The 26946-nt window shown below is 45.8% G+C and overlaps 1 protein-coding gene across 1 annotated transcript in view; it reads left to right on the top strand.

Moving 5' to 3' along the window:
• Window positions 1–26946, top strand: part of myo15aa (myosin XVAa) — a 172753-nt gene that overhangs the window by 34816 nt on the left and 110991 nt on the right. Inside the window, exons 10-18 of the mRNA XM_041206940.1 lie at window positions 698–811; window positions 4348–4406; window positions 6110–6233; window positions 15334–15429; window positions 17244–17375; window positions 18862–18987; window positions 23663–23740; window positions 25446–25585; window positions 26221–26266. Coding sequence (XP_041062874.1) covers window positions 698–811; window positions 4348–4406; window positions 6110–6233; window positions 15334–15429; window positions 17244–17375; window positions 18862–18987; window positions 23663–23740; window positions 25446–25585; window positions 26221–26266 — 915 coding nt within the window. The remainder of the gene's footprint in view (window positions 1–697; window positions 812–4347; window positions 4407–6109; window positions 6234–15333; window positions 15430–17243; window positions 17376–18861; window positions 18988–23662; window positions 23741–25445; window positions 25586–26220; window positions 26267–26946) is intronic.

The following is a 26946-nucleotide window of genomic DNA, read 5'->3' as shown; positions in this document are numbered from 1 at the left end:
AAGTACTTTTAAAGTCTAGTCACTGTTGCAGTCAATCCCACAAACAGCAATTTGTTTTTGCAATTTAGTTGAGGGATAACAATTTTGCCCAGACACCAGGGATAATTCCCTGTCTCTTCTTTGAAATAGTGGTTTAGTGAGAACCCCATTGCAGTTTTGGCTGTAAACTTGAGAAGCTGTTCTGTCGTTGCAGGCCGGGGCACTAGGGTTTTGGTGTTATATCTAACCTGTGTCACCGCCTGCTCAGGCTCCTTGGATGTAACAGACCCAGGAAATTAACCATGAGGAGTGGATTCCTGGGCTGAATTACATGCTGGGATCTAATCAGAGACATAATGTTGGCTTATAAACAGAATAGCGGACTCCTAAGAGTGAGTTGCAAGCTGCAATTGAGGGGTTATAGGCTACAATCTAGTTAAGAGGTTTTGAAGGTTTACAAATAGAATAATAGACCCTTGGAAGGATTAAATCTCATTGAAGAGGTTCAGATTATTTGATGAACTCCCAAATTCAGCTGTGAGCTTGGATTGTAGTCACACCTGATGTGATTGTCAGCAGGAATGTTGGTAAATTGTTTCCCACTGTTAAAACATTATTGGATTTCATTGTTCAAATCTAATATATTTCAAAATTGCTGGAAGTTAAAGAATGACTGGACTCTGTCTCACTGATATACTCACATGTTTAAATGTTACAGACAGACTCGCAGGAGGTTGCTTCAGTGGTGAGTGCTCGTGAGATCCGAGTGGTGGCAGAACTGTTACAGATCTCTCCTGAGGGGCTGCAGAAATCCATCACGTATAAAGTGACGGTGAGTTCAGTTCACTGAAGCTGCAGATCATGCAACCTCATAATGAAGCTTTTAACAGTCAGTCTCCACATGGAAACAGTCCTACTAAGCAGATAAGCTGAGCTTCTCAAGCAGTGTCAGATTCATAGCTCCGCACAAATATACAATCTAGTGGAGCCAAACCAGAATCTGTTCAGGATTCGGAGAGAAATCCCTACCACCGTGCACGTCACATCTGCTGAAATACAATTGCAAAATATACAGAGACAGCTATAGAATGGAAGAACTCTGTGTTTAGCACTGTGTGCTTTGTCCTGTGACACCCTGATTTGAGAACAGTGTAGAGCCCAGGTGCTGCCCTGTTCAAAACAAAAACAGAATTACCTGGTAAAATTCAGCAGGTCTGGCAGCATCGGCGGAGAAGAAAAGAGTTGACGTTTCGAGTCCTCATGACCCTTCAACAGAACTAGGTGAATCCAAGGAAGGGGTGAAATATAAGCTGGTTTAAGGTGTGGGGGGGGTGGGGTTTGGGGGAGAGAAGTGGAGGGGGGTGGTGTGGTTGTAGGGGCAAACAAGCAGTGATAGAAGCAGATCATCAAAAGATGTCACAGACAACAGAACAAAAGAACACATAGGTGTTAAAGTTGGTGATAGTATCTAAATGAATGTGCTAATTAAGAATGGATGGTAGGGCACTCAAGGTATAGCTCTAGTGGGGGGTGGGGGGAGCATAAAAAATTTAAAAATAATTAAAAAATAATGGAAATAGGTGGGAAAAGAAAAATCTATATAATTTATTGGAAAAAACCAAAGGAAGGGGGAAGAAACAGAAAGGGGGTGGGGATGGAGGAGGGAGCTCAAGACCTAAAGTTGTTGAATTCAATAGTCAGTCCAGAAGGCTGTAAAGTGCCTAGTTGGAAGATGAGGTGTTGTTCCTCCAGTTTGCATTGGGCTTCACTGGAACAATGCAGCAGGCCAAGGACAGACATGTGAGCAAGAGAGCAGGGTGGAGTGTTAAAATGGCAAGCGACAGGGAGGTTTGGGTCATTCTTGCGGACAGACCGCAGGTGTTCTGCAAAGCGGTCGCCCAGTTTACGTTTGGTCTCTCCAATGTAGAGGAGACCACATTGGGAGCAACGAATGCAGTTGACTAAGTTGGGGGAAATGCAAGTGAAATGCTGCTTCACTTGAAAGGAGTGTTTGGGCCCTTGGACGGTGAGGAGAGAGGAAGTGAAGGGGCAGGTGTTACATCTTTTGCGTGGGCATGGGGTGGTGCCATAGGAGGGGGTTGAGGAGTAGGGGGTGATGGAGGAGTGGACCAGGGTGTTCCGGAGGGAACAATCCCTACGGAATGCAGACAGGGGGGGTGAAGGGAAGATGTGTTTGGTGGTGGCATCATGCTGGAGTTGGCGGAAATAGTGGAGGATGATCCTTTGAATGCGGAGGCTGGTGAGGTGATAAGTGAGGACAAGGGGGACCCTATCATGTTTCTGGGAGGGAGGAGAAGGCGTGAGGGCGGATGCGCGGGAGATGGGCCGGACACGGTTGAGGGCCCTCTCAAATTGGCTATTCATCTGATTACTTTCTTTCACTGATAACACTCACTGCCCACAGCATTCAAAAGAACTGACCACACCCTGCTCCTCCATTACCCCACTGTCATCCAACTCTGAGAGACTGTCTACCCAATCCTATACAGTCACTTCTGCAATGCAAAAGGCTTATGCCCGCCTTGTCCAAAACGTGGTTTCCTTGGCATGCCTCTCCACTTTAGTCACTCTAAACAAATTTTATATCACAGCCTCCAAAACTCTCCAAGTACAATTTTTATGATCTGTTTTAAGAAAAATGCCCTCTCCTGAAAGCTTTATGTACACGCTTGTTGCTGAGGTGTAGAAAGAAAGAACTTGCATTGCACCTTTCATAACTTCAGGATATTCAAAACTGCTTCACAGCCAATAAGATAAAAGATCAGATTATCTGTTTTGGCTGTTGCTTGAGGAATTTAATGGTTTAATGTCTCTTCAACAAAGTGACACTTCTGATAATGCAGCACTCTGGGGGCGTTAGCCTAGATTGTCCAAATCTGTGGAGTGGGGCGTGAACCCATAAACTTCTGAATCCTGGGGCCAAAGTTTTGTTTTTGGGTTGCAAAAAGCGCGTCAGACCACTTCGCGACTCACAAAACAGCACCCATGACCCCTGTCTGTCTTCAACCGCCATTTTCATAGATTTCGGGAGCAGGCGGATTGTGGGTGCAGTTTGTGAGCTGAGATTGTGTTCTAGCTCATGTTTGGGGTTGGAAGATGTTTGAGGCAGAAGTGGGTTCCTCCTGTCGCCTACGTGCATAAGAGAGTAAAAAACTGCACAACATCAACACATCATCCCAGGGAAAGCCTGACACACTGCTGGAGGTGACCTATGACCCTTAAATGTAAATACATTCTTTTGCTGGAAGATATATTGTTGCCCTGTGTGAGCTGGCCCTGAAGTCATCCACCCTGACAAAATGGGCTTTGGTTACCTGATAGATGCAGCTGTGTGCTGTGGACTGTGATCCCAGAGATCAGGTGTGGAGCTTTGGAAAGGACTGGTTGCAAAGAAATTTAGGGCCACCATCACCTTCAAGGCCACTGGGTGTGTGTGCCTCTGGTTTCCCCTTGGCTGAAGGTCTTCTCTCCAAAGGTTGCAAAGCTCGAGGACCACCTCTTGGGACATTGCATCCTCCTCTGACATTGCTTTTCAGTTATTTCAAGGTAACTGACCCTGTCTCTGTATAGCCTCTCAGGCAGGTAATTCCTCAGCATTATATGCCTCCTTCTTTGCAGGCACTTGGCGTGGCTGTGAATCCCTGCTTTGGAGCTGTGCAGGTGGTGAGCAAGCCATGTCAGGCTGCTACTGCTCCACCTGTGCCTGTACGTACCGCAGATGAGATGGAGCTGCTCCCATTGTAAATTGCAGATGTTAAAAGTGCTTGTCTTAACATTCAGAAGGCTGAGATTGAAGGCATAGGGCTCTTTGTTGCTGCAGTCCAGATGTTGGGGGTGTGTCTTTTGGGAAATCCTCCTTCCACTCTCTCACCACCGTTCCCCCCACTCCCCCTGCCAGACATTAACTTTGCTTTCAGACAGTGTCTGGTGCTTCAAAAGTTGCCACAAAGCAGAAAGATAAGTTTTTGTACTTTCCTCAGCATCTCTTCCAGGCCTGCTGAATCTCCCCACAATTCAAGAGTAGAGATGTACGCTTAATGGATCTGGAAACAGCGTGGACGCTGACAAAAATGAGGGGGGGAGGGGGGAGGAGGGGGGTGCGTCCTCCCCAGCCTATTCCACTACCTTTGCCCAAACTCAGCAACTCCCTCAGCCCCCTCCCCATACAGAAACAAAGATTAGGGATATCAAGAATTTCTGTTGTCAGACTGTTTCATTGTGACATTAGCTGAGCTGAGGAATGTGTTTACAGTATTATACATTTTAACGTACAAACAATTGCACACTGACACAGCTGTTTGCGGTATTGGGTTTCTAAGGAGTTTAGGTTATGTTTCTTGCCCTCAGGAAACCATGAGGGAGAAGATTTTCACCCCTCTAACTGTGGAAAGTGCAGTCGATGCCAGGTATGAATATGGTTGTTTACTTTTTTTCCATGATATTGAAAACTAAAAACCTGCCAAGCTGAATGTCATCAACACAAGTCGCTACTTGTGGTGTTGCAATGGTTATGGGTGAGGGACGAAATCACTACTTGTAATGCCGCACCACAATTGTGTGAAGAAGGAACCTAATTGGAGATAAAATCGATGACATTAAATCAACAGTATTAAAATAATATATTAGAGAAAATATTCAGCTGATATTTTGTGGACTATTTTACATTGAGAAAAGCATAGCGCCCTTCTGTGAATACTATGTGTGCACTCTATTCATTTAGTGGACTTTAATCAGGGCATCTGCTCGTTAGTTTCCCTCAGGCAAAGTTTACTTAGTTTCGTCTTGAGAGAAAGATTTTCTGGCTACCTCGGTAGAGGTGATGGTGTTGGGTGGCTTCTTGGAGATGTGGACATACAGAGGCTGAAATTCCATGGGGTTCCACCAGATTCTTGCTGTTATTCTGATGTGAGACAGTCAGAACCCGAAGGGAGATGGCAAGAGAGTGACACAACCCCTGTAGAATTTCGGTCCATGGTCTACAGGATATGTACACCGAAGATATGAACTTGGGGCTTTAAACATGTGCAATTAGAAACTCTAGCAGCACAAACCACTCTTCTCTGGTTTCCTGGAGGTTCCTCCAATCTCCTACCAGCGAGCTAATGATGGGTAGCTGGGAGAACGCTCAAGAAATTTCAGGGACTAGTGGACACATGCATGATTGGACACTGAGAATGTTACAGGTTCAAGGACATGGGTAATTCAAAACTGAGAGTGAACATTTTAGCTTTGACCATTGGGGGAATTTTTGTGACGGGCTATGGGGGGCCAGGCAGGAAAGTGGAGTTGAGGCCACAACCAGTCCCACCATAGGAACAGGAGTAGGCCATTCAACCCATTGAGCCTGCTCTACCATTCAATATGATCATGGCTGATCATCCACTTCAATGCCTTTTACCCATACTATCCCCATGCCATTTAGAAATTTGTCAATCTCTGCTTTAAACTTACTCAATGGTTGGATTTGTGATCTCACCATGATTAGAGCAGGCTCAAAGGGTTGAATGGCCTTACTTCAGCTCCTAAATGTTCTTACAGAGTGAAAGCTAATGCCCATCAGGAAGCACAAGAATGATGACTGAGCTGGATTTACTGTGGGGTAGGACACAGGTGGCAATATTATGGATGAGCTGAAGTTTATAGAATATGGGATGCCAGCCAAGGGAGCATTAGATTAGTTGAATCCGGGAAGTCACAAAGGGTGTTGAGCTGAGGTGGGTTGGAGATAGGAAATAGCTTTTGTGATGGAGAGGACATGGGGTCAGAAACTTAGCTTAGGGGTTGAATTAGATGCTGAAATTTTGAATGTTCCAGTTCAGTCTGAGACCATAGTCAGGGAGGGAATTGGAATCCGTGATGGGGGAATGGATTTTGGGATAGATCCAAAGTGGCTTTGGTCTTCACAGTACTTAACTGGTGGAAACTTATCCAATACTGGGTGTCGAGCAATGGAGAATCAGGAAAGGTAGTAGGGAGAGAGAACTGGATGTCGTCAGATGCATGTTTGTGGATGATGTCGCCAAGGACAGCTTGGCAAGAGTTATTCCAGTTGATAGCAAATTCATGGACTAAAATTATTGATGTAATCACTGTTGTACTTTTCTTACAGAGATGCCGTTGCCAAGATCCTTTACTCCCTGCTCTTCACTTGGCTCACTGACAGGATAAACAAGTTGGTTTCCCCCAAGACAGAATCATTGTCCATAGCTATTTTGGATATTTATGGATTTGAGGTAAGTACCCAGGAAAGGGAGCAGTTGGGAAGTGGCAAGCCCTTAATCAGTCCAGCGTGTTAAAAGAAAAAATCCTTCCTCCATCAGGGTTTTATAATAACAAAGCTCTGCAGCAGCCACATCCTGCCATTGCAGGACCCTTGGCCTGTGTCAGGACCCTTGGCCTATGTCAGGACCCTTGGCCATTGCAGGGCCCTTGGCCATTGCAGGACCTTAGCTATTGTGGGATTTGTAAAGCAGACCCCAGTAGAGGAAAAGTCACTGTGGCCTAAATTCCCTCCTAAAAAAACAGAGTCAAGGTTTAGCTTTTTGTATTCACATGTTAGGCATGTTATAAATTAAGGTTTCAAGTTCAGAGTTATGCTATTGTTGAATTTTGTTTAATTTTTTAAAAAAATACTCCAAATGCAGCTCCAAATTAATCCAGAGTGGAGATCAGGCAGAGATGGGTGCTGGGATGTTAAGTCGCAAGGCTTGAAGCCCAAGAGACATTAATTTCCAGTCAGTGCCCTAACTGACATCATAGGATCAGACCCAGGTAATTGCCCAGCACTCAGTGTGGTACTGAGGGAATGCAGCACTGTTGGAGTGGCAGTACTGAGGGAGTGCTGCTGTGTCCAAGGGACATTGCTGAGGGAATGCTGGAGGAGCAGTACAGAGGGAGTGCTGGAGGGGCATTACTGAGGGAGTCCTGGAGGGGCAGTACTGAGGGCATGCTGCTCTGTTGGATGGGCAGTACTGAGGAAGTGCTGCTCTGTTGGATGGGCAGTACTGAGGAAGTGCTGCTCTGTTGGATGGGCAGTACTGAGGAAGTGCTGCTCTGTTGGATGGGCAGTACTGAGGAAGTGCTGCTCTGTTGGATGGGCAGTACTGAGGAAGTGCTGCTCTGTTGGATGGGCAGTACTGAGGAAGTGCTGCTCTGTTGGAACGGCAGTACTGAGGGAGTGCTGCTCTGTTGGAGGAGCAGTACTGAGAGAATGCCGCTCTGTCGGTGGGGCAGTACTGAGAGAGTGCTGCTCTGTCAGAGGGTTAGTACTGAGGGAGTGCTGCAGGTGCAGTACTGAGGGTGTGTTTCACTGTCGGAGGGGGGGGCTACTGAGGGAGTGCTACAATGTTGGAGGGTCAGTGTTGAGGGAGAGCTACATGGCCAGTGGAACAGTACTGAGGAAGTGCTGCACTGTCAGCAGGGCAGTCCTAAGGGAATGATGCTCTGTCAATGGGCAGTACTTAGAGGGTGTTGCACTGACAGAGTGGTAGTAGTGAGGGAGTGTTGCACTGTCATAGGTTGAGATGTTAAACTGAAGCCCCATCTGCCCTCTCAGATGAACAGAAAGGATTCCACAACCCAATTTCAAAGAATAGCAGATGGGTTTTTACGAATGTTCCGGCAAATATTTACCCCTCAACCAACATCACTAAAAAACAGAACAATCTGATCATTATCTCATTGCTGTTTGTGTGAGCTTGCATGTGCAAATTGTCTGTTGCATTTTCTGCATTATAATAGTGACTACACTTCAAAAGTGCTTCGCTGTTTGTAAAGGTCCTGAGGTTATGAAGGACATTAAATAAAAGCAAGTCTTTCAGTTTCCGGGATGTCTTGCAATCAAGAATGGGGGAGTCTGGGCATGGAAGGCTTAAGCTTCCTGTAGGACCTTCCTGTTCTCCCACATCCCACAAGGAAAGTGGAAGATAATTCCCTCTTTGGGTTAATTGTTTCCCTGACTGCTGTTCCCATTAGTTTTGCTGTTGGGCCACTCATTGAAATAGTGACGTAATTGGACACTGATTGAAAGAAGGGCTCCACCGGTTTCAGCAGGTGTCTACTTCCTGCGAGAATGGAATGAAACATCATGAGCTTAACCCCCAGCTGCCCAGTTTCTGTCTATGGTCAAGATTTTCTGGTCCCGTCAGCAGTGGTCATCACGGCGGGCAGGATGGAAGAATGCAGAGAACGGCCTAAAGTCAGATTCCCACCGGCATAAAAATACTTCATGATCTTCAGCTCCCGACTTCCATGGCGGGCTGGGCAGCCGGTCATGCCATGTTGAGCCACACCAGCGACTATTTAGAACGGCGTGATTCACGACCAGACATGAGTGATGTGCACCTGGGGAGTGCCACTTCACTCATGACCTCGAGGTGTGTGTGCCTGCAGCGTTGGCCTACCTTTCACCGTGCTGCGCTCGCGGCTGCTCCAAATCCGTGCCAAGGTTGCGCAGGCAAGACCAGTGGGAACTCAGGGTGGTAGAGGGGGTGGAGGTCAGAGCCAAGGCTTACCAAGTAAGACCAACAGAAAAGCAGAGGGTTGGAGGGCAAAGGCTTGGCTTGGGTAGGGGTGGGGGTGAGGGTGAGGGGTGGGTGCTGAGACAACAAAGGCAAGAGAAGGGGTTGGAAGGCAAAGGCTTGATTGGAGGATTAAAGGGGTGGCAATGGAGCCCGAGGGAAAGAATGCCCAGAGACACATGGCTGGGAAGTGGAGGGGGGGAATGACTGAAGGAAGAGACCACAGAGACATGTGACTGGGGGGTGCGTGGAAATTAGCTGGGACCAGAGAGCATAGAGAGTCCTAGGCAATAGAGCAACGGGTAGCCAGGGCCAGAAAGTATAGTCAGTCCTGTGGAATCTGCACCACAATTTGTGTTCTGCTTGTCACACCCTGTCTAGGTCCCAGTCCAGGGAGGGGGAGGGCCTGTTAGTCCTGTGTCAGTCGTGCCCAGCAAGGAGTGCAGGACGCAGTCAGCCCCTCACCCAAATCGGTCCTAGGGGTTTTTGGCTTGATACTGGGCCACAGATGGCACAATCATATAGATGGGGAACAGGTAATGTGGGGCGGGGAGTGCGGGGGGGAGGTGGAGCAGGGTTGTTGGAGGTCTGCGGCCACTCAATGGTCTCATGGATGTGGGTCTCAGTAAGTCATAGTACAGTGGGCCTCAAACTGGGGCAGGGTCAGGTTTACATGGGGCATTGGGACATCACCATCAAACAGTTTCGGGGAGGACAGGGTTATCAACAACAATCAAGATGGGTTCAAGGATTAGAGGGGGAGGAAGGAGAGTGATTGGAGGGAGGGAAACCTGCCCATGGTGCTCCTCCGGCACAATGGGAGGGACTTTGATGGTCACAGGCTGAGGCTGGAAGCTGAACTCAATCAGACCCAAGGTCCTATGTCAAAGCCCCTTTTGCATTTGGAGGTGGGGTTGAGTTTTTTGGGGGACTGAGTGCTTTACTGTTGATCCCGACGGCAGTACTAATGCTCCATGGGACAATTTGGGGATGTAATGGTTGGGATGAAAGCAACCCATGGGCTTCACAATGACTCCCTAGTTCACGACTGGAAAGTGACCATTGTAGACCATTGTTCATTAATGTTTCTGTGCAATGTTTCCGCAGAGACGAGCGCAAGTGCATAATGGATGGAGCAGACAACGTTGACTTTTTCCTGGCAATCAGGCCACTGAGGAGGAGGAGAAGAAGGGCCTATCGCTGGCAGGCTGGGCAAAGGGAAGAGCCTCATCCTGATGAACAAGTGCCAGGGGGGCCCCTTCAAGACCCAGAAGCTGGGGATGACAGAGCCATTGAGTGGAGGCATCTGGCAAGACCAAGGGAATACAGAAGACATTTCTCATACCTCCAAATGAGTGAGAGACAGTGTTCTAGACGCCTTTGCATGTCTAGGGATATGGTGGCTCGCCTCTGCCACATTTTCCAGGAGGAGTGGACACAGCAATGACTAGGAGGCCAACCATTGTCAGGGGCTCTCAAAGTGACCACCGCTCTGAGTTTCCTCATGAGTGGCTTGTTCCAGTGCTCCACTGGGGACCTCAGTGGGATTTCTCAAGGAACTGCTCACAAATGCATCAGAGAGATTATGGGTGCTCTTTTTAACTAGGCACACAATTATGGCCAGTTCTGCCTAGCTGAAGGCGGCCAGACTGCCAGAGTAGTGGGATTTGCAGTAATCTCTGGATTCCCACAGGTGCAAGGTGCCATTGACTGCTGTTATGTGGCTTTAAGAACTCCCTGGGAACAGCCAGTACAATTCATCAACAGGAAATGTTTCCACTCCCTCAATGTACAGCTGGTCTGCAACTACCAGAAGCAAATTATGCAGGTATATGCAAGATACCCTGGAAGCTCCCACGGCTCATACATCTTGAGTCACTCGCAGGTGCCACAGATTTTCCAGGGCCCTCAGCGCATAAAGGGTTGGCTCCTTGGTGACAAAGGTTACCCAAAAAGACCCGGCTGATGATGCCCATTCAGCAGCCATGAAGTACCACAGAGGAGAGCTATAACACTGCTCATTCTGCAACACGCTCATTGACTGAGCAGACCATTGGCGTTTTGAAAATGCATTTTCAATGTCTGGACAGGTCAGACAATGTTTTCCAGAATTCTTTACAGAGGGCCTCCCACATTATCATGGCTTGCTGCGCTCTACGTAACCTGGTGCTCCAAAGTGGGGGTGGATGCCTTGCAAGAACGAGAAATGGAGGAGCTGCACCTCTCTTCCATTGATGAAGACTTCAAGAGGGCTGAGCTTGATGAGAGCAAGTAAACAGAGACTCCAGAGGAAGAGGCCATAGCACAGGCCATATGAGGCAGGTGTGCATGTGAGATGCTTATAGCCACCAGGTTCCAGGAAGATGATGACGACTAGCTCGAAGCAGCCTCTTTCACCAGTGCCCTCCGTGCTGGGTCCACCTTAGCAACTTCATTGTAACCCTTATCATCTCAATGCAGCACATCAACCTCTGAGTGTGTAGTTACACTGTTGCATCATGATGTCCTCATCCTTGGAACTTGAGGCAGCCTCTGGAGCATGCAGCCTTTATGTTATGGGATAATAACTGCAACAGTGCATCTCGTGAGCAGAGTTGAGATGGTGCAGTTTCTTCAAGCATCTCAGCACTATTCTACTGCTTACAGTAGCCTTCAAGAGGCAGCAGCAACAATCAGTGTACTTGTATAGTATGCCTGCAGTCTGTCAAGGCATCTTAAGGAGGACAATCATCACTCAATGGTTCTCGCCTTCACGTCTGAGGTTGATTCTGAATCCACAATGTGTTTTGTCTTCACAGGCAATCGTTCATGCAAGAGAAGTGTTCAGACCTCATTATCATACTCTGTCCCCAGTGTTAGGTACATCTTCAGGAATAATCTGTAACACTCAGTAATGGATGATAGGCGGCACTTCAGCTCACCTTTCAGTGGATTGCGAAAGCCTCAGGAGCAGCATAGTCTGATATCTATCAAGCACTCATGACCATGCCTTCATTTGGAGTCTCCCAACTTTCCATGCAGCCTAGCCTTGGTATTTGTGGGCCCAAAAATGCAGACACTCCATTTAGGTCTAAGGACCTCAATCATTGATAATAAAGAGTACACGTTAGATGTATCGGAGCCTCATTCTGACTCTTTTTGAGCCCTCCACATTTTCATTCCATTAGTTTGACATATGCACATGGAAGCCAGTCACACCAATGCCATTGTAAGTAGTACACAACCATGTCAATTAACCTTTAGGCCCAATGCTGCTTCCTCCCATGTCCAAGTCAGGCATCTGGGGCCTTTATGCACAACTCCTATGTTGCACAGGTTTAACCATCTAGCAGGAATCGCTATGCTCAACATGTATCAGCGATGTCCATTGCTCTAAATCATGGAGGCGGGAAGGTTGGAATGATGTTCAGACGTTCACACGGACATGAGATAACACAGCTGGCCGACAGGAGCTCCGAGTTTTGTTCATATGTAGGGAGCATCAAGGCTGACGGAAGGTATGTAGAGGCAATGAAAGATGCACCAACTTCATTCATGTTGCTACTTAATCCTTTAACATCCACACTGAGCACTCTACAATACAGAAACATCGGGGTCAGGCACTATAATGAAATGGTTTGAGAAACCATAGAGCAGAGGCAGATGACAGGACATCTGTGAGGAAGGAGTGGGGTGAGGGTCCATCTGCGACACTTGACTGACCATGGAGCATATCGTCAAATATAAGAAGCATACACTACACGAGAGTGGAATGAATCAAATTTCTTAGCTTTTCTTACTTCCACCACTACATCTTGGTCCATCCCCGATATCCACAGCAGAGGTGGCGGCAGCCTGCTGACTGCTACGCCTTGTTGTCTGTGATGACTTTGGCGGGCATCCTCTGGAGGGCTGAGACCTGGAGGGCCCCGCCTGCTTTGGATCTCCTACAGTGGGGCAGGTGCAACCTCCTCAGCCTGTGGAGTTGCAGCTGGTGGGGTCACAGACAGAATGGATTGGCAGCAGCTGGACACTCTCAGAGTCAGCTGGGTGGGTGGCCCTAGGGTGTCCACTGATGGTCATCTTCCATCTGGGTGGCGGACAGCCCCTCCCTGACTCCTTGAGGAGAGGGGGCACCTGGATGGAGGTCGAGGTGCCCTGCCCCCCTCTCACCTAGCCACTGATGGATCCCACCCATGCCTAGAGTGATGGAGTGCAGGTCTTTGCACATATCAGGCATAATGTCCTGGTCAGAAGTCTCCATGGTGGCCACCATCCTTCCAGTGTTGACCTCGATGCTCTGGCATGTTGGCACAATGACACTGAACATGGACGGACTCCTCCACTGTCTGTTGCAATCTGGTGACAGTATCTGACAACCCTGCCCGATGTTCCCGTGTCTGTCTTTGTAGCTCCAACACTTGTGTTAGGGCCAAGTCCAGAGGCTCGTCACCTGACTCTGACTCTGCAGGAGGTTGGACCCCAGCAGTCTTCTGAGTGCTGATGACCTTGGATGTCCCTGCCTCCACCTGCTGTGGATCCGAATCTGTGCTGTGCTCACCAGATTGTGATCCTGAGCCTGCTCTATAACAAAGTCCCACTGAGGTGCATGTCTCTGCGCTGGTAGAGGTCGAACACAGTGACGGCTCTACATCCAGTGGGTCCTCAGGATCCTCATCTGAGGTGGTGTGGGGGCTGAGGGGCTGGCTGCTGGTGGGCCTCTTCCTTTTGCTGCAGGTACCTGTTAAAGAAAGAGAAATGAGTGATTGGTTGCATAGTCACCAAAATTACAAAGCACTCACCAGTTTCATCAGGTGAATGATGAGCTGGTGATAGATCCTCACTAGCTTGGGAGACACTGGTCTCACCCTCAGTACGGGCACACTCTTGGTCCTCACTATAGATGGTGAGGAGCTTGAGCTCAGGCATTCCCCCTTCCAGTCTGGGATCTCTCCCTTTTGTTATCTTTTCCTGTGTAAAGACAGATGGTCAGACTGTGAGCAGGACGAATGCCAAGGCAGATGATAAGGTTGCCTGCCTTCTGTGGGTGTTGTGTGGACCTCTATAAGGAGTGAGGATGTGAGCGGGACAGGATGTGAGAAGACGGGAAGATGACAAAGTGTGTGTGAGAGTCAGTGGTGATGTCCCTTGTGATGGCAGTGAGATCCCTGTGGACTGTAACCCCACAACTGCCTGATGGACTTGTATGAGAATTGAGAGTGAAGAGAAAGTTGATTTAACCTAGCAGAGGGATGAGACCATTCATCCTCTTCCTGCACTGGATGGCTGTCCTCTTCTGAGAGCGTTGGCGCTGACTGCTCTGGCGATCTGCTTCCAAAAGGGGGGTAAATTATGTCCCAGCGAACCTCAAGTGTCAAGAAGTGCCCCCAGTGCATTGTCGCTGAACTTGGGGGCAGTAGGCTTCTTCCTTCTCAGGGATATCACTCATCACAACCAGTCCTGGACTGCAGACAGTGAAGGATGTGCATAGGTGCGGTTTAAATATGGCGCCCGAAAAGATGTTCTGATGAAGTCATGGCGGGGCAGATGAACCCCAGCTGCCCCGTCACGAGAAACAACGTGCTTCACGTTCATGCATAAGTAATGAGCTGAAAAGCAGACGATCTGGCAGGGAAACCCGCCATGATGGGCGGGTTTATCCCGCCCGCCACCACATTTAGTATCAAGAGTGAAAAATTCTGCCCTACATGTGTGTTTGGGATTGCTTTCTGTTCTATCAGCAAAAAAAAAAGCAGATGAGGCAACAAACCTAGAATAATGAAACTAGAATTTAAATTTGGGGGGAGGTTCATATTAAAACAGAGCTAAAACTTATTTAAGCAGTATCTTTCTTATAATGCCAGATACTGTTGCAAGGTATATTAAAACTTTAATTGGATTACTATAAAAACCCGCACTCAAACTGTTCAGGAAAGTGCTTATTTGATGTGTCAAGCAACCAGTTTTGTTGTGAGACTTGCATATTTAAGTTAATTAGTTATGGTGTGTACAACTACAAATGCATTAATTAACCACCCTCAGTCGGTAAGGATGACTTTCTTGTGGGTGGATCCAGTGCTTTATCTATAATGGACAGCTATTGTGATGGTGCTAAAGACAATAAGGACAGGTACAATGTGACCAGGCAGCAGCATCACTGGGCTGCCTCAAAAATATCTAACAGAACTGTTTCTGTATTAGATGGCAGAAATCCCACCTCCAATGCTGTAGCATTTCAAGCCACAAGGGGTGGCCTAGGGCCCTCTTTCACCGAGAGTTGCAAAGGGCAATAATCCAAGAATTCTCTCGCATGATCCACACTGGCCCACCAGGCAAGCACACCATGTTCCTATCCCCAGATGGCCCAGGTGAAAAACGAGTGAAACCCTGAGGTAATCTGGTCTTTCCGCATTTCCACAAATTCCCATAGATGTCCACCCTGAATATAATTTAGTTACGATAAAAAGCAAGCACATTTGAAGCCTATTAATGTATTTTCCTTGACCAAATCACAAAAATACTTTAGTTGGAATAGATCTCAATACAAAACTTTTCCAGATTCATTCATTGATTTGCATCTCCTCCTGTCTCCCCTGTCCCCTCCTTTAGCAGCTCCATGTTACATCTGCCTGTTTGAGGAACTGAAAGAAATAAAGGAGAAACGGCAGACAGGATGGTAAATCATAGAGAGATGAGATCCAAATTCAAGTTTTAAGGAGGCTCTGAATAAAACTACCCTTAACTCTCTGAAGCCCATGTTTGCTGTACACACACCGTATACAGTCTGATATCTCTAACCCTAAACTCTCCACTTATTCTTTTACTTCATTTACAGGATTTGAGTGTTAACAGCTTTGAACAGCTTTGCATTAATTATGCTAATGAGTACCTACAATACTTCTTCAATAAGATCATCTTCAAATTGGAGCAGGTAGGAGGTTTAAGGTTTTGTTTTTAATTTTATTTAACATTAACATCTCTATTTTTCTTTTGCCAGATGAGCGTGTACACGTCAGTAAGTACCGATGAACGATCATTAACATGAAATGTTAGCTTTTTTCTCTCTCTTTACAGATGCTGTTAGATCTGCTGAGTGTTTCTGTTTTTAATTTCAGGCGGCGAGTGCTCCAAATGCACTGCATTCTATATCCTTCTCCCTTTCAGCAATGAGAGGCTCAGCTGTATGGTGTACCTAACCCGGGACCAGATAATGGTGTGCCAAAGTGGGTAGAATTTCCCGGTTCTGTCGAGGCGGAGATGGTGGGGGTGGGGGCAAGGGGGGTGAAAATGCAGCAGGCCATTCAAAAGGCCATTGACTTCAGCAGGACCAAAAGACCCTGCCATTGGGAGGGGCCAGAAAATTCTAGCCACTGTGCCAATCCTTCCCTCAGACTATATAATAGCATGCTGAAACTCTGTCCTAGTCCTGTACTGGGACTACATAAAGGTATACTATCCTGATCCTCCACTGGGACTATGTAATGGTGAGCTAACATACTGTCCCATTCCTGGACAGGAACCATATAATAATGAGTCAATGTACAGTTATGCTACTCAGCCTTTTAATTCCATAATAGATCTTCCCCTATGGGGCAATGAATGGACGCCCTGCCAAAGTGTCACTGAACCATGCAATTCATGAATGTTTGAAATTTTTTATTTCACAGTATGTGCTAAATCAGTCGATCTGCAATTACAAAGTTTGTGCACTCTTAGATCAGGATTTCCAGCTCAGCATGTGGGCATGCGCCCGACACGACCGAGCGTGAAATAGCGCACGATGATGTCGGGCGAGCGTCCCAAAGTCATCACGCACTTGCGCGCTATTTCAGTTGGCGGGCATGCGCAAGAGTCAGCAGCATGCCCACTGACAAATAAGAGGCCTATTAAGGCCCTTAAGAAGGTAATTAAGTTGAATTCTTCGCTGCCCATCCAACCTTACAGTTGGCAGGTGGGTGAATAGACCAAGCAGCCTTTGCATTTTTTGCGAAACTTCATCCGCGGGTGGGATGAGGTTTCCTACAGTGAATAAAAAAAAGCAATTAAATTTTTTTATACTCATTTTTAACAGGTCCCTCTCCATGTGACTGAGTCACATGTAGGGTCATGTTTGTTTTACTTGTTGATCCTTCATTTTTCATTTTAAAAATATTCAGCTCCCTGAGGCATCTCTGTGCCTTCAGGGAGTTTTCAGTGAGCGCACCCCCGCGCATGAACACACTTCAGCACTCGCGCTTCTCCCGCCCCCACCCTGGCAGCACTGAGCCTCTCAGTGTACATTTCACGCTAGCTGGCTGATAATTGACCAGCCAGAGTGAAATCGTGGTTGAGGCCCGATCGTGGGTGGCAGACCATTTTGCAGCCTCTCCTGGGTCTGCCCGCCGTTCCCACCCGAGGGGAAAACCCTGCCCTTCGAGGCCTTGGCCTAGTGAGGAGAAAATTAGTCAGGGCCCTTGCTCCTGAATCCTACTCAATTCTAGAAAGTGTGTGTGTGAGAACATGTGTTCAGTCATAGGCTTTAACAGCCATCAGTTACGTTCACCCATGAAGACAGGTCATTGTGGTGAGATTGTGAAAGAGATTGCTGTAATCAAACCAAATTGCACCAACATTTCCTAGAGAGGGGATGGAGAAAATTACAGCAAATGTGAAAATTATTTGGGATTCAACTGCCCTGTTTTGTTAGACCAGGTTCATTTTCTTCATATTTGGAGGATTTTAGCTCAACATATTTTCCTTTTACAGGAGGAGTATATCAGAGAACAGATCGACTGGAAGGAAATTACTTTCAGTGACAACCAGGCTTGCCTTGATCTTATTTCACAGAAGCCTCATGGAATCCTTAGGATACTGGATGACCAAAGCACCTTCCCACAGGTTGTAGGGATGCGGATCTGAACCACTCTTGCCTCTTGTTAAACACACACTAGCCTGTTAAAGGGCACAACTTTAAACTATCTTAAAGATCATGCTGATTCTCAATCTCTCCCTCTCTCTCTCCCTCTGTCTGATATTTGCTCTCTTTTCTCTCTATCACTCAGTCTTGCTCTTGCACTGTATATAAAGTATATTTCTGTTCCCTGTTATACTGTGTCAGCTCTCTCCCTCCATACTTCTCAGAACAAGTTAGAATTGTACTCCTGATTTACCTGGTCTCAGCATTGATGCAGAAATCAACATTAAAATTGACCTCTGTCCCTGGATTGACAGGAGGTAAAATTTCTATTCCTATAATCCAGTGAGATTCAGCAATTACAGGAACTGTACCCCAGTAAGAGTCAGCACCTTCAGTAACTGTACCCCAGTGAGAGTCAGCACCTTCAGGGTCTGTACCCCAGTGGGAGCCAGCACTTACTTGGACTGTTCTCCAGTGAGAGTCAGCATCTTCAGGACCTGTCCCCCAGTGAAAGTCAGTACCTTCAGGGACTGTACCCCAGTGAGAGTCAGCACCTTCATTAACTGTACCCCAGTGAGAGTCGGCACCTTCAGGGACTGTACCCCAGTGAGAGTCAGCACCTTCAGGGACTGTACCCCAGTGAGAGTCAGCACCTTCAGGAACTGTTCCCCAGTGAGAGTCAGCACCTTCAGGGACTGTACCCCAGTGAGAGTCAGCACCTTCAGGGACTGTACCCCAGTGAGAGTCAGCACCATCAGCAACTGTATTCCAGGGATCGTCAGCACCTACAGGGACTTACTCCAGTGAGATTCAGCACCTAAAGGGACTGTACTCCAGTGAGAGTCAGCACCATCAGCAACTGTACTCCAGGGAGAGTCAGCACCTACAGGGACTGTACTCCAGTGAGATTCAGCACCTAAAGGGACTGTACTCCAGGGAGAGTCAGCACCTAAAGGGACTGTACTCCGGGGAGAGACAGCACCTAAAGGGACTGTACTCTGGGGAGAGTCAGCACCTTCAGGGACTATCCCAGTGAGAGTCAGCACCTTCAGGAACTGTACTCCAGGGAGAGTTAGCACTCTCAGAAAAGGATGGGATACATTTACAAATGGGGTTATAAAAGTTTTTTTTTTGCCCCTTTTTATCTGTCAGAAGGTAATGGGAAGGAACCAGTGTAGTTGAGAGCTGCCATACAGGAGGGCAGCTTTCCCAGTGACTGACTGCCTTTTGGATCAGCCTCCTTCCTGATCCCTACTGCAAATTTCAGCAGGCTCCCTGTCCAACTCTGAACAGGAAAATACACAGCATTATCAGCAAAGCTCGAGACAAATTTACCAGACATTCAAATGGGACAATGTGTATCAGCCAGTAAACTCTTCGTATGTAGGATTGTTGGAATGGTGTAGGATTAGTTGAGCTTTTGAATTACTGGCAATGTGGCTGTAATACTCTGTTCTTTCAAAACAGGCAACTGACCACACCTTCCTGCAAAAATGTCACTATCACCATGTCAACAACCCCCTGTACTCAAAGCCAAAGATGCCTCTGCCTGAATTTACTATTAAACACTATGCTGGGAAAGTGACATATCAAGTAATTATCATTCTTTACTTAATCAGCCCACCTCATCATTTATTCACACTGTATTTGTGTGTAGCTTGACTTCTGTCAATGAGTGTAAATCTCAGCTCCTGTCATTTAGATTAAAGCTTAGGGTCTGTCATTGAGTGTAAAGCTCAGGTCCTGTCATTGAGTGTAAAGCTCAGGTCCTGTCATTGAGTGTAAAGCTCAGGTCCTGTCATTGAGTTTAAAGCTCAGGTCCTGTCATTGAGTTTAAAGCTCAGGTCATGTCATTGAGTTTAAAGTTCAGGTCCTGTCATTGAGTGTAAAGCTCAGGTTCTGTCATTGAGTTTAAAGTTCAGGTTCTGTCATTGAGTTTAAAGCTCAGGTTCTGTCATTGAGTTTAAAGCTCAGGTCCTGTCATTGAGTTTAAAGCTCAGGTCCTGTCATTGAGTGTAAAGCTCAGGTTCTGTCATTGAATTTAAAGCTCAGGTTCTGTCATTGAGTGTAAAGCTCAGGTTCTGTCATTGAGTTTAAAACTCAGGTCCTGTCATTGAGTTTAAAACTCAGGTCCTGTCATTGAGTTTAAAACTCAGGTTCTGTCATTGAGTTTAAAACTCAGGTCCGGTCATTGAGTGTAAATGTTGATCTTGTAGTTAAGCGCCTGCTCCAAATTTCACACTAACAGCTGTGGTGTGAGAAGTTCCAAGAACCAGGAGGCAGAGAAAGAAAATTGAGGGCGGGGAGAATTGGCAGAGGGAAAGTCAGTAGTGGAACTATGATTCCACCAGAAACTGATAGTAATTCAATGAAATTTCACCAATAACTAATAATGCTGATAGCACTCAGATAGCTCTCAGAAATACAATAACTCACTTATAGTCGAAATGTAATATCTGAAGATCTGACCAGTAAACTAGCAATAGTCATATATTCTTGTGATATTTGCCCTGTATCTATATTGGAAAGGTCTGATATATGCAGTGTTAATGTGGGATTGAGTACAGTACCGCCCACATGGTGATGTAAGAAGGCACATGACTTAGACCTAGGGTCTGTGTGGTGTCAGCCAGAGATGTGTTAAGACCTAGGATGGAGTGTGTTCCATGTCTGTATCCTTTACTGTACATTTGTTTATAATTACATGCAGTTAATATTAAAGTATCGAACAGACAAGTTCTGCAACCAACGCCATCCCAACAGTAACTATAGCCAAAATTCCCCAGCACTACCCAAGCTGTCAGGCTATGCTGCCAATGCCACTTTTAAAAAGGTCCCATCTCTCCTCAGGCTCAGTCAGACCAATTATTAGAGAACTGTTAGCAGCCATTTAGAAAGCAAGTCTAGAATAAGTTGCCTGCAGTCTTGGCAAGAGATTCTTTGTGGTGCTGTCAGTGTTGCAATCAAGGAGGAGACAGCAGCGATATTGGATAGTATAAAGCATATATAAAGAGGAAATATTTAAAAGATTGACAGTCCTTCAAGTAGAAGAGGCACCCTGTCCAGATGGAAGTAATCTAGGGGGGTGAAGGAAGTAAGGGTGGGAATTGCAGATGCTCCGGTCACATTCTTCCTCTCCTTTTTCGATGTGGGGGTGGTGCTGGAGGTTTGCAGATGTGACAATCCTGTTCAAAAAAAGGAGAGAAACCTGGCAACTACAGGCCAGTCAGCCGCAGGTCAGTAGTGGGAAACTTTGGGAAACAATTAACCAAGACAAAATTAATTGCCATTTGGAAAAGTGTGGACCAATAACTGATAGTTAAACACAATTTTCCTTCAACAAATCAGTGCCAACACCTAAGAAATAGGAGCAGGAGTAGACCATTTAGCCCCTCGAGCCTGCTCCACCATTAATAAAATCATGGGATTAAAGGGACAGTGGCAGCATGAATACAAAGGTGGAGGGGGAGGGGGGTCAGAAGTCATCACTATACAATTGTTTTTTAGGCTGGAAGGACCCCTGTAGTTGGTATTAGGATCTCTGTTCTATTTGGTATATATTGATGACTTGGACCTGAGTAGACAGGGCTAATTTTAAAAGTTGCAGATGAAATGAAGTTTGGAAAGAATAAGGATAGTAATAGACTTCAGGAGGACATAGACTAATAAAATGGGCGGACAAATGGCAGATGAAATTAAAACAGAGTGTGAAGATGTACATTTTGGTAGGAAGAATGAGCAGAGGCATTTTAAAAATACAGAGGAATAAGATACAAAAGCAGGAAATTATACTAAACTTTTATAAATCACTGCTTAGGCCCCAGGTGGAGCATTATGTTCAATTCTGGGCACCACACTTGGGAAGGATGTTAAGGCCTTGGAGAGAGTGGAGAAGTGATTTCCTAGAGTGGTACGAGGGCTGAGGAACTTGAGTTATATGGAGAGACTGGAGAAGCTGATGTCGTTCTCCTTAGAGCAAAGAATGTTAAGGGGAGATTTGATAGAGATGTTCAAAATCATGAATGCTTTTGATAGAGTAAATAAGGAGAAACTCTTTCCAGTGGCAAAATGGCTGGTAAGTAGAGGGTGCGGAATTAAGGTGATCAGCAAAAGAACCAGTGGTGACATGGGGAAACATTTTTTATGCAGTGAGTTGTTGTGATCCAAAATGCACTACCCGAAAGGGTGGCAGTGGATGATTCAACAGTGACATTCAAAAGAGAATTGGATAAATACTTGAGGGAAAAACTTGCAGGGCTATGAAGAAAGAGCAGAGGCGTGGGATTAATAGGATAGCTCCTTCAAACTGTTGGCACAGGCACTATGGACCAAGTAGTCACCTTCTATGCTGTATCATTCTACGGATGGCATTTAATGAAGATGACAGGGGTCTCACCCACCGGCTGCAAAGGATCATCAGCATAGAAGGCATCGGAGAGCATGCTGAAGAGGGTTGGCACTAGCGTGCAGTCCTGTTTAGCTCCATTAGTAACTGGGAAAGGGTCACCATTATCCAGGACATGCACGAGCATATCACCATGGAACTGTGATGAATTTCTCCATCACCTTCCAAGGGCCCTCACAGTTGACTGTGTCAAAGGCCATGGCCAAGTCAACAAATGTGGTATAGAGGTCCATGTTCTGTTCTTGGCAGTTATTCTGGAGCTGTCTATCTGTGAACACCATATCAGTGATTCTTTGACTTTTTCTGAAATCACACTGACTCTCTGGCAGCAGATCCTGTCGAGATGTTGCACTAAGCAGTTCAGAAGGATTCCAGAAACTATTGGAGGAAAAACATCGCCACTACAGGGCTTACCTCAGTGAAAAGTCATCACTATCCAAGTACGATGCCTACTGAAATATCTGCAGGACTGTCCAATGCAAACTCAGAGAGGTGAATCAGAAAACAGACAAACTTCAGTGATATGAAAACCACAAAGACTGAAAGAGATTTTATGATGCTCTGAAATCTATCTATAAACCCCAGTCTACTTGTTCACCACCACTCCTCAGTACCAATGGATCAACACTGCTCACAGACAAAAGCCCACATTCTAGAAGGATAGGCAGATCACTTTAACCACATCCTCAATCGGCCTTCATTCAGGAATGAAGAAACAATCAACAGGCTGCCACAGATTGCCATCAACTGGTTGATGACCCTCCCACTCTGCCAGAAACGAGAAAAGCAATCAAACTTCTGTCTAACAGCAAAGCTCCTGGAGCTGATACTATCCCAGCTAAGGTCTACAAGGCTGGAGGTCAATGCCTGGTCAAAAAGCTCACTGAACCCCTTCAGCCCCAGGGAGCAAGGAACCATCCAGCAAGAACACAAAGATGCCTCTATTATCCACCTATATAGGTGGAAAAGAACCAACCAATCTTGCGACAATCATAGGGGAATCTCATTCTCTCCATCACCAGCTAATTCTTTGCCAAGTGGCATTAATTGCCCACTTGAAGGCCTCAATTGACAGCCATCCATGAGCCTTGCTGCCCTGGACTTAATTGGGGCAGAGGCAAGAAGGTAGCGGGGTCTCCACCCTCCTGCCTAATTAAATGTACCCATTCCCTCCCACCCCAACAATGGTGGGGAGACAGTTGCATAATGGTAGTGATTCAGAGGCCCAGGCCAATGCTTTGGGTAATGGGTTCAAATCCCACCATGGCAACTGATGGAATCTAAATTAAATTAATAAAATCTGCAATTAGAAGGTAGTCTCCATATTAGTGACTAATAAACCATTGTCGATTGTCATAAAAACCTATCTGGTTCACTAATGTCCTTTAGGGAAGGAAATCTGCTGTCCTTACCTCGTCTGGTTTACATGTGACTCCAGACCCACAGCAATGTGGCTGACTCTTAACTGCTCTCTGAAGTGGCCTTGCAATCCACTCAAATCAAGGGCAATTTGGGATGGGCAAGAAAGGTTGGCCTTATCAGTGACACCCACATTCCATGAAGGAACAAATTTTTAAAAGTTTGCCCCAGGGCAGGGCGTTAAATTCTGCCCTATGATTCAATGAAATCACCTTGGGGGTGGTGTGTGATGCAAATAGAATGAGAAGGGGTAAGGCGAAAAAGAAGGAATTTGATGACAGGAGATGAAATAGCTGAATGGATAGTCCGTGACAACATCTGTTGAACATGGCTTGTTGGGAGAAGCAAGTTTGCCAGATGAATGGCCTTCTCTTACCCCCTGCCTCCTAGCTTTGCAATGGTGCTGACCAGATCTTTCTTCATTCCTGTTTCTATTTCTCACAGGTCTACAAATTTATTGAGAAAAATCATGATCAGGTTCGACAGGATGTCATGGAGTTGTTTGTCAACAGCAAAACAAAGGTGAGGTGGTGAGATTTGTTTGCCTGACTGCTCCAGCTCAATTCTTTGCTTATGTGTGCTGCTGATCATGCCAAGAAGTGTCAGAAAATGACAGAGAAACATTCTCTTCAGACCACCCTGCCAAGTGGATATATGTATGTTAGCTGTCAGGTGGCATGCCATACTCAATGATCTATTGCCCTGTACTGATGGTTTAATTAAAACTTTCTGCAGCCTTGAAAGCAAATATTTGAGCAATAACATGGAAAATTGTTTTAAACTGAGAGAGTAGTGCATGGGATCAGAGATTTAAACTAATAAAAACCTTACTTCAGATTGATGTCCATTACTTCTTCACACAGTAATCACCACATGGAATAAATTCCTAATTAAAGTAAACCTGCAAATCATATAAGAACCAACTGCAATTTGCATTGGGAGCGCTGTTGGGTTACACTAGATGGATGACAGGAGGGCTGAATGGCTTCCCTCATCTGTAGCTATCTTGTGGTAAACAATCAAACTTCCACAGATTATTCAAAAATAAATACAAAATGCTGGAAATACTCAGCATGGCTGGCAGCATCTTTGGAGAGAGAAACAGAGTTAACATTCCAAACTGTGATAGCTCTCTTCACCGTCCGAGGCCCCAAACACTCCTGCCAGACGAAGCAGCAATATACATATACTCTTTCAATGTAATAATGTTTACCTTATTCGTTGGTCACAATGCCGTCTCTACATTAGAGCAAATGCAGATCGGGTGACTGCTTTGTGGACAGTTTTTTATTGTGTGGCAGGGGTTTAGACAGGGTTTGGGGATTGTCTAGTCTCCCAGAAATGCTGCTTGAGTCCATAGTCTTTAACCAGAACTGTTTATTTACAGCAAGATCTCGCTTACTTCTTAGTCATGTGATCTGACAACATTATTACACCAGCATCATATATGCTTCTGATGTTAACCCTTTACTCTACAAATAGAGTAACCAACTCTTGGGGAATAAAGTTAGGGACAGTTTGGCTTCCAAACAAGGATGGTGGGGGGCGGTGAATGTGGGGGACGCTGCTGGTGAACCTATATGAGCAGGGGATGGTGGAGGGGTATGGGGGGTGATTGCCTGCAATCTCAATTTGCTTATAGATACCAGCTGTTCCTTATTCTGCCATTCACACCTTCTCTGGGCCCATCTTCTGTTTCTTTACTTGCCCCATTTCTACTCCCTTTGGCTCTGTTCCACCAACTCTTTTGTCAATTAATGTCTCCCGTCTCCTACACCCATCACAGAGCTTCCCTTTCTTTTTTTCCACCCACCCTGATTTCTCCTACATAAAACCTAATACATTTGTAACTTTACCCACTTCTGATGAAAGGCCATCAATCTGCAACATTAACTCTTTTTCTTTCTCCACAGATGCTGCCAAACCTGCTGAGTATTTCCATTTTCTGTGTTTATTGCAGATTTCCAGCATCCACTGTATTTTGCTTTCAAATTATTCATCAATGTGCATAATTCCTCAAGATAGCATTCTCCCCCACCCCAACCAGTACCACACCCTCCCACCCACTTAACTCTAAACCTCCAACTTTCCTAGCCTTAACGCTAAGCCTAATGCTAAGCACCATCAATGGTGAGCCATAGGAACCACCAAATTAATCAACTGAACTGAACTAGATTAGTGACTGGATTTTAACTAACTGATGGAATGGATTTCTTTTGTTTATTAGATTCTAACTAGTCTCTTCTCTGGACAAACCATGAAAATCATGTCAACTAGGAACAATACCATCAGCCGTAGATACCAGGCTCCCACTGTGGCAGCCAAATTCCAACAGTCTCTGATGGAACTGGTGGAGAAAATGGAAAGGTAAGTTCAGGGCATGCAAACAACATTCTCTCCCTCCCCATACAGCATCACACCCTTCCATTCTCTTAAACCTAATCCAGACTGCATTATCCTCCCCCCTCAGCTCAGCCCTGCACCAACACCCTATCCTCTGAACCCACTAACTCTCTAAACCTAATTCTTAAACCTAACCCCTAACCCTAATGTTAACCTTAACTTTAATCCATTCTGTATTGTTCCCAGCTCAGCTCCTACTTTAACCCTAATCCTCTATCCCTAACCCTAACCTAACCCACCCATTTCTGCCTGCCTATGCTGGCCATGCTGGTGAACTCTAAAGATCCGTTGGTGTGATTTGAAGTAGAGCATCAAATTCTCCCAGAGTCCTAACCAACAGTCTCATCTCAACCAGTGGCTAAAACAGATGAATCAATCGTTGATCCTGCCACTGTTTATGGGATCAAGTGTGTACAAAATTGCAGCCATGTTTGCCTACATAGAAACATCCACTGCACTTTAAAGTAATTTGTTATTTTTAAGCACTGTAAGATCTTATGTGATGTGATAAGGTACAATATAAATGCGAGCCAGTTCTCTCCCCAGAGCGCAAAGTTGATAAGCTGATAATAATCAATATATGTTCTGTTTTTTTTCAGCTGCAATCCTTTTTTTGTCCGCTGCATCAAACCAAACAACAAAAAGGTAAAATGAATGAACAGTGGGACAAGAGTATTCTCCTTGGGATTTGGGGGGATGTATTAAATGAAGATCAACAACTCCCATTGGTTTATAACTGTTACTTTTCAGGAGGAGGTTAAATGAGGGACCAAAGGCTACACTGCAGCAAACTGGAAAAATTTAAAATAGTGAAAATATTTAGGTTCTTAAAGGAATTAATAAATTGAACATAGTATGTCATATGGTGATTGGAACAAACTCTCAGATCAGAGGACACAGGCTCCAGCCCAGGTGCACAGACAATTTGTAGGCAGAGAGAAGTGAATGTCTGGTAGGGACAGGCTAGGGAGGCACATTGTAGCTAAACTTCAGGCAGAATGGATGACTACTTGAGGGAGTGGTTGATTGAGGGGTTTTGCCCAGTCAGATTGATTGCACTCTTTGCTTCTTCCTTTTTTGTTTTTCTAAAGTGAGGTCAACAAGGAAGTGGTAATTCAGAGAGATAAAGTTGGATCATTTAAAAATCTACAAATTGAAGTAGGGGAAAGCTGAGGGAGGTAAAGAATTACGCAGTGTGAAATCTTGGGAAAGACTGACATAAGACGAAAATGCGCTCACTATAATTTCAATTCAATTAAGATGCAGTGAGGTGGAAGAGTGTGTGGGAGGAAGTATTTGTAGCCCACGAGGAACAAGAGAGGAAT

Source organism: Carcharodon carcharias, chromosome 15, assembly GCF_017639515.1.
Source record: "Carcharodon carcharias isolate sCarCar2 chromosome 15, sCarCar2.pri, whole genome shotgun sequence".
Taxonomy (NCBI): Eukaryota; Metazoa; Chordata; class Chondrichthyes; order Lamniformes; family Lamnidae; genus Carcharodon; species Carcharodon carcharias.
The sequence above is the reverse complement of the archived record's forward strand: the minus strand, read 5'-3'. Positions and strand labels throughout refer to the sequence as shown.